The sequence below is a fragment of the Antechinus flavipes genome, chromosome 3, assembly GCF_016432865.1.
Source record: "Antechinus flavipes isolate AdamAnt ecotype Samford, QLD, Australia chromosome 3, AdamAnt_v2, whole genome shotgun sequence".
Lineage (NCBI taxonomy): Eukaryota > Metazoa > Chordata > Mammalia > Dasyuromorphia > Dasyuridae > Antechinus > Antechinus flavipes.
This window is the reverse complement of record NC_067400.1, coordinates 433,895,900-433,913,055: the sequence shown is the minus strand read 5'-3', so window position 1 is coordinate 433,913,055 and position 17,156 is coordinate 433,895,900. Positions and strand designations below refer to the sequence as shown.

At 32.4% G+C, this 17,156-nt stretch overlaps 1 protein-coding gene across 4 annotated transcripts in view; it reads right to left on the bottom strand.

Annotated features, from left to right (window-relative positions):
- The window catches only part of RBMS1 (RNA binding motif single stranded interacting protein 1), a 242,825-nt gene that overhangs the window by 26,127 nt on the left and 199,542 nt on the right, over positions 1-17,156 (bottom strand). For all 4 annotated transcript variants that reach the window (XM_051986287.1, XM_051986288.1, XM_051986286.1 and 1 more), the window contains exons 5-6: positions 16,857-17,014; positions 14,391-14,470 (exon numbers count right to left, since the gene is read on the bottom strand). In XM_051986287.1, the coding sequence (XP_051842247.1) occupies positions 14,391-14,470; positions 16,857-17,014 (238 nt within the window). The remainder of the gene's footprint in view (positions 1-14,390; positions 14,471-16,856; positions 17,015-17,156) is intronic.

Sequence of the window (17,156 nt, the reverse complement as noted above, 5' to 3'; positions counted from 1 at the left end):
AAACTGGAAATTGAATGGATGCCCATCAATTGGAGAATGGCTGAATAAATTGTGGTATATGAATGTTATGGAATATTATTGTTCTGTAAGAAATGACCAGCAGGATGATTTCAGAAAGGCCTGGAGAGATTTACATGAATGATGCTAGTGAAATGAGCAGGACCAGGAGATTATATACTTCAACAACAATACTATATAATGATCAGCAATGAGATGAACCAAACCTGTTCCATTTGTTCAATTATGAAGAGAACCAGCTACACCCAGGGAAAGAATTTTGGGAAATGAGTGTGAACCACAACATAGCATTTCTAATTCCTCTGTTTTTGTCTGCTTGCATTTTTGATTTCCTTCTCAGGTTAATTTTACCTTATTTCTAAGTCCGATTTTTCTTGTGCAGCAAAATAATTGTATGGATATGTATACATATATTATATTTAACATATACTTTAACATATTTAATATGTATTGGTCTACCTGCCATCTGGGGGAGAGATGGAGGGAAGGAGGGGAGAAGGAGGGGAAAAGTTGGAACAGAAGGTTTTACAAGAGTCAATGCTGAAAAATTGCCCATGCATATATCTTGTAAATAAAAAGCTATTTTAAAAAAAGAAAAAAAAATTTAAAAATAAAGATTAAAAAAAATATGATTTTAAAGAGTTTAGTTGGCCTGGGAAGTAGAGCAAAATTTCTAGTTTTTCCTTACAGACATGACCTAATCTGGAAAAAGCAAGAAACATTGTTTGACTGTTCCAAGACATTCAATGAAAGTCAGCCAAATTGGGCTGAAGGAGTAACCCATTTAATCATGTACTTTAACATGCTTTCAGTTTAACATATAAATATGTCATATATACTTATAAATGTATAAGTTTAACACTATTTAGCACCATCTTCTATAAAAGGATCCTTTTTAATTGACATGAGATGCTAAATTCAGATACTGAAAATAGAACTGTAAGGTATGAGTTGATCACTTCAGGATTTCATAATCTCAGATGCTATCATAATCTGAGGTGATGCCTTGTAGAACTTTAATATGTCCCCTATTTTTTTTCTCTTTTTGTAAATCATCACTAATTTTAAGGACTTCCATTAAAAAGTATTAACTTTGCTAAATTTTATTTCCTTATTTGTCAAAAAAAAAATTTAAGCCCACTAAATTTGCTTGTGACATAATGGGATCATCTTGAAAGTATTCACCATACATATATTTGTGTATAAATATTGAATAAAGTGAATAAAGTATAGCTTAATTTTATTTACTTAGATTGTATGTAATCATGGAACAGAAGAGTCAATAAAATCCAACAGTGACTGTTAAAATTAGTTTCATATTTTTTCCCCAATTATAAAGCATTTATCTTTTTATTTTCACCTTTCTGATCTCAATGAAAAGGGAAAAAAAATCCAGAACAGAATCAATGTATCATATATAATCAAATAAAACAAAACCTCACTAAACAAATCTATTTTTTTTTCCTGCACAGGGATCCATTAGCTTTTTGTCATGGGATAGGCAGTGATTTTTGTTCAACCCTTGAAGAACCATGGTTGATCACTGGGTGATTAAAGTTCTTAAGTCTTTTAAATTTTTCATTTTTATAATTTTTTTTGGTTCTGTTTACTTCAAATTGCATCAGTTTTTCAGGGCTTTCCATCACTTTCTAAGTCTTTTCCCTCATTTCTTATAGTATGATAGAATGCCATTACATTTGCATCACAGTTTATTCAACCCTTCCTTAATTGATGGAAACCCTCTTAGTTTCCAGTTTTGTAATGCCAGGAAAAAAGTTGCTATTAATATTTTTTGTACATATAAGATCTTTTGCTCTTTCTTTGATCTTTTAAGAAAAATGATGCTTTGATCTGCCCCCATCACCTAGTAATTAACAGTTTTATGTGATGCATAGGAGAGGAGATTTTAGTCATTTAAAAAACATAATTCAGAAATGAATGACATGCTGCAGCAACAGCTGCTGTTTTCAATGCACTGCTGCTCTACCTACTTGGGAAACTGTTAGCCATGAAAAACCGTGTTTCCCTAAAAGTTTTTGAAGTCTTATTTATTTTAAATAACTTGTAACATGCATTCTAGGAACATTAATAATATGGAGAAGAATTTCTCTTGTAGCAATTCTGGACATTTTAAATAACAGACATAATTTATATGAATTTTATTTTTAAAGAACTTAGTTTGAATGACTTGATTTAGTTTTATGGAGAGGGGAAAAATGGTATCTGCAAAGGTATTTTACTTCTGAAAATAATGCTTATTGTAGGAAGGTCATTTTAAACATCATATCTTATCCTTATCCACCAGTGGGAAAATTTTCCTAAACTCCATTTTCTCTGTAAGCTGAGAACTTATATAAACCCTGGACCAAAGAATCTGGGAGAGCCTAATTTAAGTAAAACACTGGAACAGGTAGAAAATTAGTTCAGAAAATGCTTTCTACATTGTTTGTATTCCATAGTTCTACAAAGGGCACTTATTTAATATTAAGGAAATCTGACATTTTCCATTTATTTACATTTGCTCATATAAACAAATACACAGTAAGGCAGAGATTTTCCTCCCTAAAATCTAAATAAAAATCATTCAAGTTATGTTCTATTCTAATCTAGAAATAAAAGTTCAAATAAATTAAATCTATCTGCTATCTCAAAATATTTAAAAAATGGTTTTAATGAAACTTTATTTTTTATGATGGGAATTTAAATTTTATGATGATGAATGCCACTTTGTTTCCATTTTTGCTGACATGAAAGAAGGGAGAACAGTGTTAGAAAATAAAAAGTAAGACATTGCAAGTAAACAAACTAAATATATAATGCACTTCATCTGACTGATGTTTATTTATTGGAAACAAACACACCAGAGTATTATGTTCCCAAATGGAAGTCTTCTTTCAAAGTGGTCACCTTGGGAGTTTAAAAAAAAGCTTATTCTAATACTCTCATTAATTGTTGAAAACATGTTTGAAAGAATTCTTTTGGAACAGACTCCAGAGCCAGAGCAGCAAATCACTCACATTATAGTTTCATATCATTTGTGCCCCAAGATCACAGGGTCTCTAACTAACCTTAGGAATTATCTAAATTAATCATCTTGTCTTAAAAGATGAAGAAACTGAGTCTCTCCTCTTCCAAGCAAGGTCCTACAAGTAGTAAATGGGAGAGATGAGATTCAAGCTTCAACGCTCCAACCACAAATTCAGCTCTCTTGTGACTATGCTCTACAGGACACTCTCATATTGTGAATTTTCATGTAGGTATAAAAATTCTGCTAAGTTTGGTACAAATCAGTTAAGTTGCTTTGCTAGTTCTGAAGTGCATTCATATGTATTTTTTCCACCAAGGAAGTTATAAAAAATGAAATGAGACAATGTAAAATGAGGGTATTAGATGATTTTTAAGATCCATTCCACTTATCATTTTATGTGTCTAAGTAAAACCACTTTGTGTATTATCAAATATCATCTAAATGTCAGGCCTTGTTGTTATTTAATTAAAATCCTATTTTTATATTTATCATGTATGGCTAGTAGGTTATAAACTTTGGAATGGCCTACTGAACTGGAAAGATTACGAGTAAAGACTGGCAATTTGTGAACTGAAAACTAACTTGGCTAATTTTGGAGAAGATCATCACCAAAACATTGGACAATAAGTCATCAGTTAAACATTAGCGACAGAACAACTCAAAAAAATCTGTCTAAAAAGTAGGGGAATAGGGTCTCAGTGGAGGGAATATACACACTAATGAAATCATAGGTCTTCTAAATATTGAGTTATCATCATTATCTATTATTTTTATTACTATTACTACTTTAATCATTCCTCCTCTCCCCCCCCCCTTTTAAAAACATCTAGCAATCAATAAATCATCAAGTATCCATAAGTATATATTATGTGTCTGGTACTACACCAGACAATAATAATACAATGACAAAAATAAAATAACTCTTGTTCCCATAGAGCTTACATTGTATCTGGGGAAAACAAGTGCTCTTTCTCTCTCTCCATACGCACATACATAACACACACACACACACAGATATAGAATACATACAGAATAAATTTGGTAGGAGGAAGTCATTAGCATCTGGGGCATAAGGAAAAACTTACATAGGAAGAGGCACTTGGCCTGAGTTTTGAAAAGAACTAGGAATTCTAAAAGATAGACAAGAAGTGAGTGACATTCTAGGCAACAATGGAAAGCCTATCTAATGGAAAAATCATATAAGAAATAGGGATCCACTACACACCTGTCGATTGGCTAGAAGGACAGGGAAAGATAATGTGGAATGTTGGAGGGGATATGGGAAAACAGGGGCACTGATACAATGTTGGTGGAATTGTGGACACATCCAGCCATTCTGGAGAGCAACTTGGAACTATGCTCAAAAAGTTATCAAACTGTGCATACCCTTTGATCCAGCAGTGTTTCTACTGGGCTTATACCCCAAAGAGATACTAAAGAAGGGAAAGGGACCTGTATGTGCCAAAACGTTTGTGGCAGCCCTGTTTGTAGTGGCTAGAAGCTGGAAAATGAAAGGATGCCCATCAATTGGAGAATGGTTGAGTAAATTGTGGTATATGAATGTTATGGAATATTATTGTTCTGTAAGGAATGACCAGCAGAATGAATATAGAGAGGCTTGGAGAGACTTACATGAACTGATGCTAAGTGAAATGAGCAGAACCAGGAGATCATTATATACCTCAACAACGATACTGTTTGAGGATGTATTCTGATAGAAGTGGATCTCTTCGTTACAGAGAGCTTTTAATTGATCAAAGATGGACAAAAGCAGCTACACCCAGAGAAAGAACACTGGGAAATGAATGTAAACTCCTTGCATTTTTGTTTTTCTTCCTGGGTTATTTTTACCTTCTGAATCCAATTCTTCCTGTGCAACAAGAGAACTGTTCGGTTCTGCACACATATATTGTATCTAGGATATACTGCAACCCATTCAACATGTAAAGGACTGCTTGCCATCTGGGGGAGAGGGTGAAGGGAGGGAGGGGAGAAGTCGGAACAGAAGTGCGTGCAAGGGATAGTGTTGCAAAAAAAAATTACCCAGGCATGGGCTTTGTCAATAAAAAGATATATATATATATATATATATGAATAAGATGGGGATGGAGGACTAGAGTACAGTGTTCTACCAATAATTATCTACTGTATGGAGTTAAATTGAAAAATACTTTGGCTTATCCATTCTTGTATAACGTTTTCAAAATAATATTTTCAAATAGTTTATGAATTTTTTAAAAAGAGGGATTGTAATTATTAGTTTCCTTAACACGGATCAAGTACCTATGCAAACTCTACAGATTACACCAGGTTATAAAATTTTACATAAAGAAATGACTATTATGTATGATTCAAGGCCACTTAATTCCCTCCTCTTCAGTTCAAAATTATCTTGAAAGGTCTTAACTCAAAAAATAAACAGGAAGAATGACTTTTGTAAATGACACTTTTGTGGGACTAGCTAAGTGATCTTAACTGATAATTATCCTGGTGGAATAGGACACTACACTGAAATAATACAGATAAAACCCTTAACTAGGCCTAAAAAGGACAGAGTAAATTCTGATGTGGAGAAAACATGAACTCAGAGTTGGAGAATAGGAAAGAAGGGAGGGAATAAAAACTCTTCAAAAGTGATGCATAGTAACTATAGCAGTTAACCTTGCGAATGTAGAGGAATTATATTTCATTGTTTAGTAACTTCCTTTTCTCTTTCCTGTTTTGTTTTTGCAGAATCTGAGAGCAGAAGAGTTATTTAAAAAGCAAAGGATGCATCTTAGTCATGGTTCATATTAGAAGGCATTTCCTTTCAATTTGGCATAAAAAGTTATCTACTTAGGATCAGAAATAAAGGACAATATGCTTCTTTAGCACAAAGTAACACAGTACCACCTTGGACATTTGTTAAATGTCTTAAGTTGTGTACTACTAAAAGAAGATACTGATTGTATATGCTGCTGACAGCTCTTGATTGTAAGCTGTGATGATCAAATCAATCCATTATTCAGTATGTTGTGAATACAATTTTGATGGCAAAATGGTTTTTCAAAACTTTTTTGACTTGTTGGTCATTAAAATTCCACTGAGAATGATTCAGTTATAATGTGATGTCACATGACAATATACTGCACATTTCCAGTAAGTCTTTTCTTTACCCATGCTCTTAGCTGAAATGCTACAGCAAGTTTGACTAAACCTATTCTTTTAAATAGGCAGGCTAAAAATGAACACAACAAAAATACTAGCTTTGATTAACTACTGAAGCCTTATGATATGTTCTCTGGGAAATTCTATTCACTTATCTAAATCAAATTGTTTTGAGGACCTCTGAGTTCTTCCTTAATGTAAGAGACTGATCTTCATGTTGTGGTTGTGTCCCAAATCAGTGATTCTGAATGCTTTTTCCAGTTGTTAGCCACAGGCATTGTATTTTATCTGAGGAAGAGAATACTTGAAACTCCCATTTTCTAGCAATATAGGGTTTGATTCCAATCAACATGAGAAAAAAAAAAGAAAAAGAAAAACTGTCTTTGGCAAAAAGCTATTTAAGACTCCCATCATTTCAAAAGTAATGTTCTGCAAAGCAACCATAATTAACACTTTCTGACAATGTTTGTAATTCTCAAAGTGCCTCAATAGGCACATTCTGTGGATGTTCACAACAAATTTGCTTTTTTCTCTTTTTTTCTTTTCTTTTTTTTTTTTGCATTCTGCTGACCACTATAACAATGACAATAAAGAATTTTACTTTTAGAAGTTTCTATCCTAGGATCCATGAAACACTTTCCCCTTTCTCCTTGTAAAGCATCATCTGATCTCATTTCATGCTGCCAGGGAGGTCCAGTTCTATTTCTGATAACTGTATTTAACCCCTTCTTTGTTTCAATTAAAAACTGTTATTGTAACTAAACAGCATGATAAGTTGTGTTTTTTCTACACAGATGTTCTTCTTCCCACACCTATTTTGTTACAATTTAGCTTACAATATCCTTCTTTACCCATATGCAGTCTTTTCAACCCCCTTTCAATCTGTAAAATTGGCTAGTCTCCAATATCTCACATACCATAATAACATTTCATTTTTGCAGTTTTCTGGATTATGCAGAAGTTTCGCTTGATTTATCTTTATCAAGACAGTCTTTCGCTTGTTTGATATACAGGACTCTCTAGTATCCTTTACTGATTTAATAAACTTAGTAGCATTGTATCTTTAACACAGCCACTTACTGAATAAGGAAAGTTTAAATGCTAGTTTTGTTTTAAAGTTACTGCCTAGGATCCTCTTTCAAAAAAAGAAAAAAAAAAAAGGAGAGAGAGGTGTGGGCAAATATATATATATATATATATATATCCAATTTTACAGCAACACCTGCATCTTGCATCCAAGATTTTTATGCTTTTACTAAAACCCTGCTCAACAACTTATTGCTTCTATCTGGCAGAACTGGATAGCAAAAGGGTGTAACTTGGGCTTCTAAAAAAACTGGTTACGGGTGTTTTTGATTATAACAATTACTTACAGCTGCCCTATCACAGGCAGAGTAGAACATGCAGAACATGCAGGTACATAGCGGCGGGGAGGACACCCAACAATACCCTCTTTTGGAAAACTTTGCTTCTTCTTTTTTAAGCATACATTTCACTTATGAGGTAGGCAGCAGAGTGTGCTTAAGAAAAAGTACTGAATTTGTACTTGAAAGACCAGGATTCAAATTCTATCTGTACTAATTATAAGCTGTGTGACTGTGGGCAGCTTACATTAAACCTCTGTCAGTTTCATTTTTCTTGTCTCTAAAATGAGATAATATTTATGTTACCTTCTTCTCAGCGCATTTTGAGGATCAAATGAATGCTCAAATGAAATAATGCAAATAAAACACTCTTAATGATGAACTATCCTGAATACATAAATGCATATATTATTATTTTACTAATATTTTAATGCATGTTATAAATATTTTAGTGTCATAGATCCTCCCCTTCTCTTTGGCAGCCTAATGAAGCCCAGAATCCTCAGAATGTTTCTTGCTTACATTTGTAATTGAAGGAAATGCTAAATTTCAACAAGAGGGGTTAGTGAAAAGTAGATATTTTTTCCTAGCCAAGTTCATAAGCTTTCTGAAATCTACCCATGGACTCCTTTTTCTCCCTACTCAAAGATTATTTATGAACTATAGGTAAAGAACTCTACACATCAACACAATTGAAGAGGAAAATAATGTTTCATCTCAAGCACATACAATGGATTGCATCCAAATAACTTTAAACAAATTCAAAATATATTAAGGAAGGACTCAGAAGAGAGTTATTAACTTCAAGATATAATCCCATTGTCCTAAATATTCTGAAAATGTCTTAAGTCTTTAAGCATGGCTTTTCTTTATGGCTTCTGAACAATTGCATTTTAGAAAAAAAAGTAATGACAATGAAGACTGAGGCATTAAGGAAGCCAAAAGGATAATAAAAATTCTTGAAAAACTTCCAGACTGTACAAAAAAGTTAAAAACCAAAAATACGCATTCTAGCACAACAATTATTTTTCCTTTCTGAAGAGTTATTTTTCTGGTTTTTGGCAAAGACGATGCCCCAATTCAGCCTGTGTATGAGATAGGTCAAATGGAGGTAACAGGAATGGTTTTCTTAGGCCTCTCTGCTGTGCCCTGAGTACATGCCCTAGTTAGAAAAGTCAACGACAACCACAGAATTATCATAGGAGGCATACCTAAAACAAGCTAAATTCTTAGGGTCAAATTCTGCCCATGGTCACATGTGCTGTGCTAAATTAAAATCTCACTCTAATTTCCTCAATAGTAGGCATAGAGCAGTAGGAGATACCAACTTATCAGTGTTGTGCTGGGCAAAAAATACTTTAGTGAGTACTTGGCTTAATGTTGGGCCCCTTTTTATATCTTCTTTTCATGGTTATCTGGACTTCACTAGAATCACAGGGATAACTCTAGATGAACTTGAAAAAAAATTATGATAAACTGTCTCAAACACAAAAATGTATGTGAAAGTGCTTGGTAAACTATATAGCACTTTTTAAATGTAAAGTTTAAAAAAATTATTATTAGAGACATAAACAGATGGGTATAAAGGAAATGCTAGAATAGCACTGTTTTATGCAGTAGTGAGGCACCAGAAAGCATATTTTATTTCTGCTATACATTCTAGACTACATTCTCCTCTAGAGAGGCACTATAAGATCATTTTTAGACAAATTCCTGAATTTCAGTCTTGTGTTGGCTTATTTTGGCTTTCTATGGGACTCCTAAAGTGAATTACTGCTCTATGTAACTACCCAGCTCTAGCTTTTAATTTTGTATAAAAGAAATCACCACCATTATGTTACCTTCTATCAATATATTTAATCTTCAAGTGATTAAGTTCACAATGAAAATTTCTCTGTAGAATTCATCTGGATTGCCTTAAAATGTGTAACACAAATTGTCAACTTGTTTAAAGTTTTTAGCTTTTTTTGATTCTGTTTAAGGATTTCAAAGTGAGTCTGACTTTTACTGCAAGCTAACCAGTAGTTAAATTGCAGTAAATCCTTGGTATATAAAAATGTTTAAAAGTATGTGAACTTTCTTTTGGAGGAGTGGAGGGTAGAAAGGATAAGGTTCCTGTTATATGATCTACTTTGTAAACAAGCAACATGAATGTGACTTTGAAGAAAAACTTGCTACAGACTATAGATTAAACCTACTTTAGAAAAAGCATACATTTCTAAGTCACTTACAAACTGCTTTAAGATTTTTTACAATCAAGAAAATATACATATGCATATGTGTGTTTGTGTGTGCATGCACACATACAGATGTTTTTCAATTATAAAAAAATAAAAAATGCGTTTGTGTGTATGCATGCAATATATATTTTTTCAATGTTAAAAAAATCTCAATGCAAACTGCATTGAGTGACATAGTCCAAGCTTTTTCTAAAGTATATTTAATTATAGCTTGTACCAAGTTTTTCTTTAGTTACATTACTTACATATATATGTATACACATATACACACACACTCATGTATATACACATATAGAATGTTAAGTTTATATCAGAAAAGAGTTTACTAATAGCATCCATTCAATTTTAGGCCAAGAAAGATTTGTGAGCAGTATACTTTCACTTGCAACTTCCTGCTCTTGTATGACAAAAAAGTTTGAAAAGAGTGGTAAGGTTTCTCTAAAGAGCAGATTTGATCTTGTCACCATACTATTCAAGAATGCCAATAGCTCTGAATACCTCTGGAATGAAATATAAATTCCTCTATTTGCCATTTAAAACTCTTTACTGCCTGACTCTTTTCAGACTGCTCACATCTTACTTTCTTTCATACACTCTACGTGGTCCAGCCATATAATAATCTTCATTGTCCATCTGTGTATCTTTGCAACCTACCTGACTCCCATAATTAGAATATTCTCCCTCCTCAATTCCCAGCTTTTGGAATATCTGGTTTCCTTCAAGACTCAGCTCAAGCACCAACCTCCAGCAGTGCAGTCACGAATCCAACCCTCTAGCTCCTGGTGCCTTCCCATTCATGGTTACCTAGTCCTTATTCTACACGTATATAATTATATATGTACACTTCTCCCCCCAGAGACCTCAATATTCATTATGTTTCTTTCTCGTTTTTCTGTTTCTAACATTTAGGATATTTATTAAATTAAGCACTTTAACAAATGTTTGTTGATTGGTAGCTTGTCTGAAGAGGGCATGGCCTATGAAGAAAAATAGAAAATTCATGGACCTAAGCAACTGGGCTCACATTAATCTCAGATACAATAGAGTTTAAGAATAAATTTAGTTTTAAACTTGTTAATTTACAGTAGTCTTTTGGGGACTATTGATACAACTAAATTCAAGTATTTTTCTTCCTTTCATTTAATTATATCCCTGGTAGATTACCAACAATGCAGATTCTATAAAAAGGTACACAAACAATATTTGGTTTTATGCAATAATACAAACTTACAATATTAAATAAACCACCAAATTATTCCCCTCTCCTTTTTTTTTTGAGGATTTTCATAAAATCCCTTTCCTGCTATTTCACCATGGGATGAAGGTAACCCTAGGTTCTGTGATTATTTAAGTAGAACACATGTTCTAATAGGTTCTATTAAGTTGAGAAGGCTTTTTGGTTAGGTTAAATGACAAAATGCATCTGATATTAGAGGGTCATTTATTAACCATGAGACCTTGGGGAAATCACTTAATCTCTTAGACCCCAGATTTCTCATCTGTAAAAGGAGAAGGTTGACCTATTAAATTTTCTAGTTTTAAATCTTCTATCTTGGACAAGTAAGTAATATAAAAGATCAATTTTACAGATCTGATGGAATAAGCTAAAGATAAAAGTCTGGATTGCATTTGGGAAATTGTAGAAAATTTTTCATCACAGTTCTAAATTTTTCCATCTCACGCAATGTTATGGAACACTACAACCTCAGAAGAATCAAAATTGTGAGTGACTAGGAAAGCAATGGAAGAGACAAAATTTGAGTATATAAGATAGCTGAGGAATAACTAGCGATGATTTACACACAAGTTTGACATAAAAATTATGTTCAGAAAATATAGGATTGGCAAAGAAGTGGGGTAGTCATGTCTTAGTTAGCGAGAGACAACAAGTAGATATACTGGATATTGTATTGCTGTCCACTGAATTTTAAGAAGCCTACAAGAAAGCTTCCCATGCAACAAGAAAATTAACAATGGAAGACTTAGTGAAAGAAGAAGAAAAAGACTTACACAAGAAGAGTTGATGGTTTGCAAGTATATATTAGTGGAAAAAAATAAGACATCAGTGAGCTCTACAAAAGTATTGTTTATGGAATTAGGATATTCCTCTCTTGACAGCTAGGTGGCAGAGTAAATAGCTCGGGGTTTGGAGTTAGGAAGACCCAAGTTCAAATCTACCTTTAGATTCTCATTAGCTATGTGATTCCAAGTAAGTCACTTAACCTTCTCTCCTTTGTCCAACTGTAAAAAAAAGTCTAACGTTGCACCTATTTCCTAGGTGGCTGTGAGGATCAAATGAGATTTTTGTCAAGTGATCTTAGCATATAGTAAGCACTTAATAAATGCTCATTTCCTTTTTTCTTCTAAAGGCCTACAACCATGCCTTATAGTGATGCAAAAAACAGCAGAGTAAAATGTCCAAGTCTCACCAAGCTATACAGACTTCTAGTAGAGGTCTATTGTCTAATTTTGTTTATCTAGTAAAAATAAATTGAGACCCTAAATAGATGAAATCATAGATCTTTTGATATTCTGAAATATGGTATATACTTAATACCATAAATAAATATTTATTTTATTTTAAAATGTAAATTTACTGAACAATACCATGTGTCTTCAAAAAGAACCCTGAATTATAAGGGGGAACAACCATCTTCTTCTCTTAAAATCCTTTAATCTCCCCAAATTATAGCTGACTAGAGTGAACACTAACCATTTATGTAACAAGAGATACCATAAGGGGCAACAGACTTGTAAAAATTAAATTTCGGAATGTAGCAGTTAAGAAGAAATAATACTGAAATGAAAGATATGTGATCCAATTCTTTTTTGCATTTTTTGGACCATAAGGAATCCATTGGGACAAAACATGCTTGTTTCAGCTGGAAAAAAATGAAAATTACTAAAAGGACCTTCTAATTATGTACAGTTTTGTGACCTCCAGGTTAAATTATTATACTATGTTCTACAGAATCTTTGAAGACAATTTTGCAGTTTTAACTAATAAGAGTATATGGAAGATTTCAAATTAATCCAGGAACTGAATGTGTTTACTAGTGGGCAAAGCCCTCTAGGGATAGGAAAGAAGTTAAAAACAGGCTTCTTACTTAAACGTACTTACATTGAGGAGCCAAACTAAAATATATAAACAGATTGTATGTATTGCAAAGCAGTATGCAATTAAGTACCAAATTGTTCTTACAAACCATAACAGTCTGTAAGAGTTCAGAGGTGAGAGAATGGCTTGACTATTTACAAAACAGTCACTACTATTGAAATGTATTTGGTGTACTTGCTATTAATTTGCTTCTTGGGAAACTCAGAATATCAACTTTATTATATGCATTGGTATAAATAATCCAGAAGTAATTTACATCAGGTTTTACAATTGATGTGTTTTTATGTTTTATGGTTTAATATGCTTTTGTCTGATGTTAGAGGAGTTAATCTCTTAACAATGAAATGACACCATGAAAACACGATTTAGGAAAGAATGGAAAATTATCCAGTTTCTTCACCCTAACTCCAGACCCAATTAGCTGCTGTCCATTTTACTCAGGAAGTACCCAACTAAATATCTTCTTGCTGTAATACAAAACATGATTCAAGTCATCTTCTCTGAAACTCTTTTAGCTCCATGAACATTAAGAGTAAGACACAAAGAAATTGTGTCATCAAAAAGCAGACTCAGGCAGGTGTTATCAATAAACACAATAGCTCAACAAGTATTTATTAAATGACTACCTCAATCTAGTCATAACTAGCAGCTACACATAAAGACACTCCATTCTTATTGAAGATACCTGGGTAAGGGGAAAGGGAATCTATCAAATATACTAATTGTTACCATTTAACAAAGATATGACAATTGATAAAGACCCAGTTACCCATTTGAAGAAAGTTATAGCAAATTCTGAGAATCAGTAGCTCACACTGAACAGTAAAAAAAATGAAATTAGGGAAAGAAGAAAACATTTTATATTGCTTTTCCTTCTTTATCTATTTTAGCCATTTCAGGACTTTCTAATGACAAATCCATCAAAAAATGCAGATGACCTGTGAAATTTTTTTTCCATTAATTAAAAACAAAAACTTTAAAGTGGAATTATAATAGCTAGCACTTTATCAGAGTTTTAAAGGTTTGTAAGGTACTTCATATACATCCATTTATTTGATCTTTTTACAACAATACTGTGAGGCAGATGCTATTATTTTCATTTTACAGATGAAGAAACTGAAGGATATAAAGGTAAATTGATTTCCCCAGAGTAACAGCTAGTGTCTACTGAAGGATTTTAACTCAGGCTTAAACCCCTATCCACTGCGCCACTAAGAGGTTTCATGTATTATATGTTACTTAGTGTTGGCAATAACATGGAATAAAAATAAATAGAAATATGATAATATTATGGAATACTTTCACCAATAAAACAGATCAAATAACTAGATTTTTAAAAAATCTGATAGTTCAAAACAAGCAACTTAAAAAATATATAACTAAATTTATTAAATGTATTTTAGGCAGAAAAACCTATATCAAAGAAATGTATGGAAGTATAAAAGATGTTGCTGATAAAATTTTAGATAACATACCAGAAACTCCTGGGGGTGTCTTAATGAATTTTCCATTAAAATGACCAATAACAGCTTCACATTTTTCTGTCGATTCCATCCTAGTGATATATAAATGCAAAATACATAAATATTTAGAAATATTTTTATTTTTTCATTTTGTTTTGTGCATATGTGAATACCATATTAGGCATATCCTGGTAAAATATAATTCTAACACAATAAAAACTTGTTAATTTGATAGTTTATAATATTAAAGTTTATTAAATTAATGCTCATGCAGTCCTATATAAAAATAATTGCTGTTTCCAAAATAATAAATATTAATTTATATCCAATGTACTTTTAGCAATAACTATATTCATTTTATTTGAATTCTTTGAAAATTGGTATCTGTCTTGAAAATGAGTACAAGTTATTTCCAGACTTTTTGCTCTCAGGACCCCAAAAGAGCTTTTATTTATTGTTTAGATTTTATCTATCAGTATTTACCACATTAAAATTTTTTTAAATTATTAATTTAAAATAACAGTAACAAATCTATTACAACATAACTTTTTAAATTAAAAAAAATCTTTTCTTAAAAAGTTGTGAGAAAATGGCATTATTTTTGCAATCTCTTTAAATGGAGAACAGATAGATTCTCATATTGTTTCTGTATTTAATCTGTTGCACAGTATTGTTTTGCTTTACATATATGAAATCCAACCTTATAGATATGTAGTTAGAAAAGAGAGGACTATTTTAATAGGCAAATAATATTGTATTATAATTGCAGAAATGGTTTTGATCTCACAGACTCCACAAAGGGTCTTGGGAACTTCTAGTAGTCCACAGACCATACCTGAAGAACTTCTGGTCTCTATTACAACCTTTAGTGAAGCTAAGTTCAGACAAACTCATTACCATTTGATCACAACATGATAAATTGAGCAGCCACAGCGATTCTGGAAGGTTGTTATCTATTAAGTTATATCTGGAGGACCATCTGCATCAATAGAGATTAAGTACACTGACCAAAATTAAAGCTCTACCAAATCCTGAAGGATCCTTTAATATAGGCTCTGTTAGACTCATCAGTGTCCATTGTTTCTCAAGTGCCAGTGAATTGGTGGGGCACATGTAATATTTTTTTTCTCAGATTCCTTGGATAAGGCTGCAATAACTTTTCCAAACTATGAACCAAACCCACATTACTTGAACAACGTGCATTAACAAAGTGAGCTAACAAATTAACACTAATTCCAACTGAATTACCAATGGTGTTAAGTACTAGCCTTCTCCCCAAACAGAAAATGAATACTTCACAAAATGGAGAATGATTCACTAATTGACAGCATTAATGGATGGCTTCAATGTTTCCTTCATACATCAAAAAAAGTTATATTTGTGTTAGCTATGTAAAACATCTTGTTTTTCATCTTAATAATTTTTCTTGAGAATAGTATTTACATTTTCATCAAAAGGAAATAATTTTTTACTTATTTCATTTTACTTTATTTTATTGAGACTAGGTTTCCTTATTCTCCCTAGACTGGAAATGCAATGAACACTCATAAGTTTCAGCCCTTTAGTGATCAATATGGAAACTTTGACCACCTCCTTTTCAAACTGGGCTGGTTTACCTCTCCTTAGTAAAATGGTGTCCCTCACCCTTCCCAGTGGCTTGTTATATTGGTAACAAACTTAAGAGAGACATCTAATTGACTTTAGCCCATTGCAACCAGTACATACAATATCCTTACTTTCTTTAAGAGCAGGGATTATATATTTGTGGTAGCACAAGGGGTAAGAGGCAAGTATCAAATGTTTTATAAAAACTTAACTGAAAGGCAACAAGGCTAGCTGGACGGAGTGCTGGATTTGTAGATCTGGATTCAAAACCTACCTGACACTTCATAACTATGTGAACATGATCAAGTCACTTAACTACTCTGAGCATCTATTTCTACCTCTTTAGAATAGGTTTATTCATACTTCTGGTACTTACTAGATTGCTATGAGGCTTAAAGGAAAATTTAAGAATACATGTAAACTAGTCATTTAAAAATTCTACATGAATGTCAACTATTATTACTGTTAATAAATTTCTATCCACTAAGGAAAAAAAATATCTGAAATAAGTGTGTATGTGTTTGTGTTCATGATAACCAACTTTGTAATTTATACAACAATTAATTTTAAGAAACTTTTCTTCAGTGTGTTCTCTAAAACATTTAGTCTTCTCAGATTTAAAAGTTGGAAATTTAAAATTCTGAGTTGGAAAATTTTTTTTAAAAAATTAAAATTTAAAAATCTAAAATACAAAAACATTTTAAAATCAAAATGATGCATTTAGTTATGCCTTTCCTCCTTTTTTCTCTAGTGCTTATTAAATTATTTCTTTGAAACATCTAGCAAGATAATGTTTTATTTCCATAAGATACATAAAATAGCAGATTTAGCAATGAAACATCCAGGAGGGGAAAAAAACACAAACAAACTTACCTAGCAAAACCAACACCGCGACTTGTGCCACTGGAATCACGCAGTATCCTTGTGGAAATTACTTGTCCAAATGGTTTAAGCATGTTTTCAAGTTCTTGCTCATCCATGGACAGTGGCAAATTAGAAATATACAGGTTTGTAGGGTCTTGTTCCTGTTGCTAAAACAAAATAAAGCTGTTTATTAATTTCTCAAGAAAAGTAAATATGAAATCTGTGGCACAAATAATTTGACATTACTATATTTATCTCCTCTCTACTCCATCCTACACACTACAGCCAATGTAATCTTTCTTAAATGTA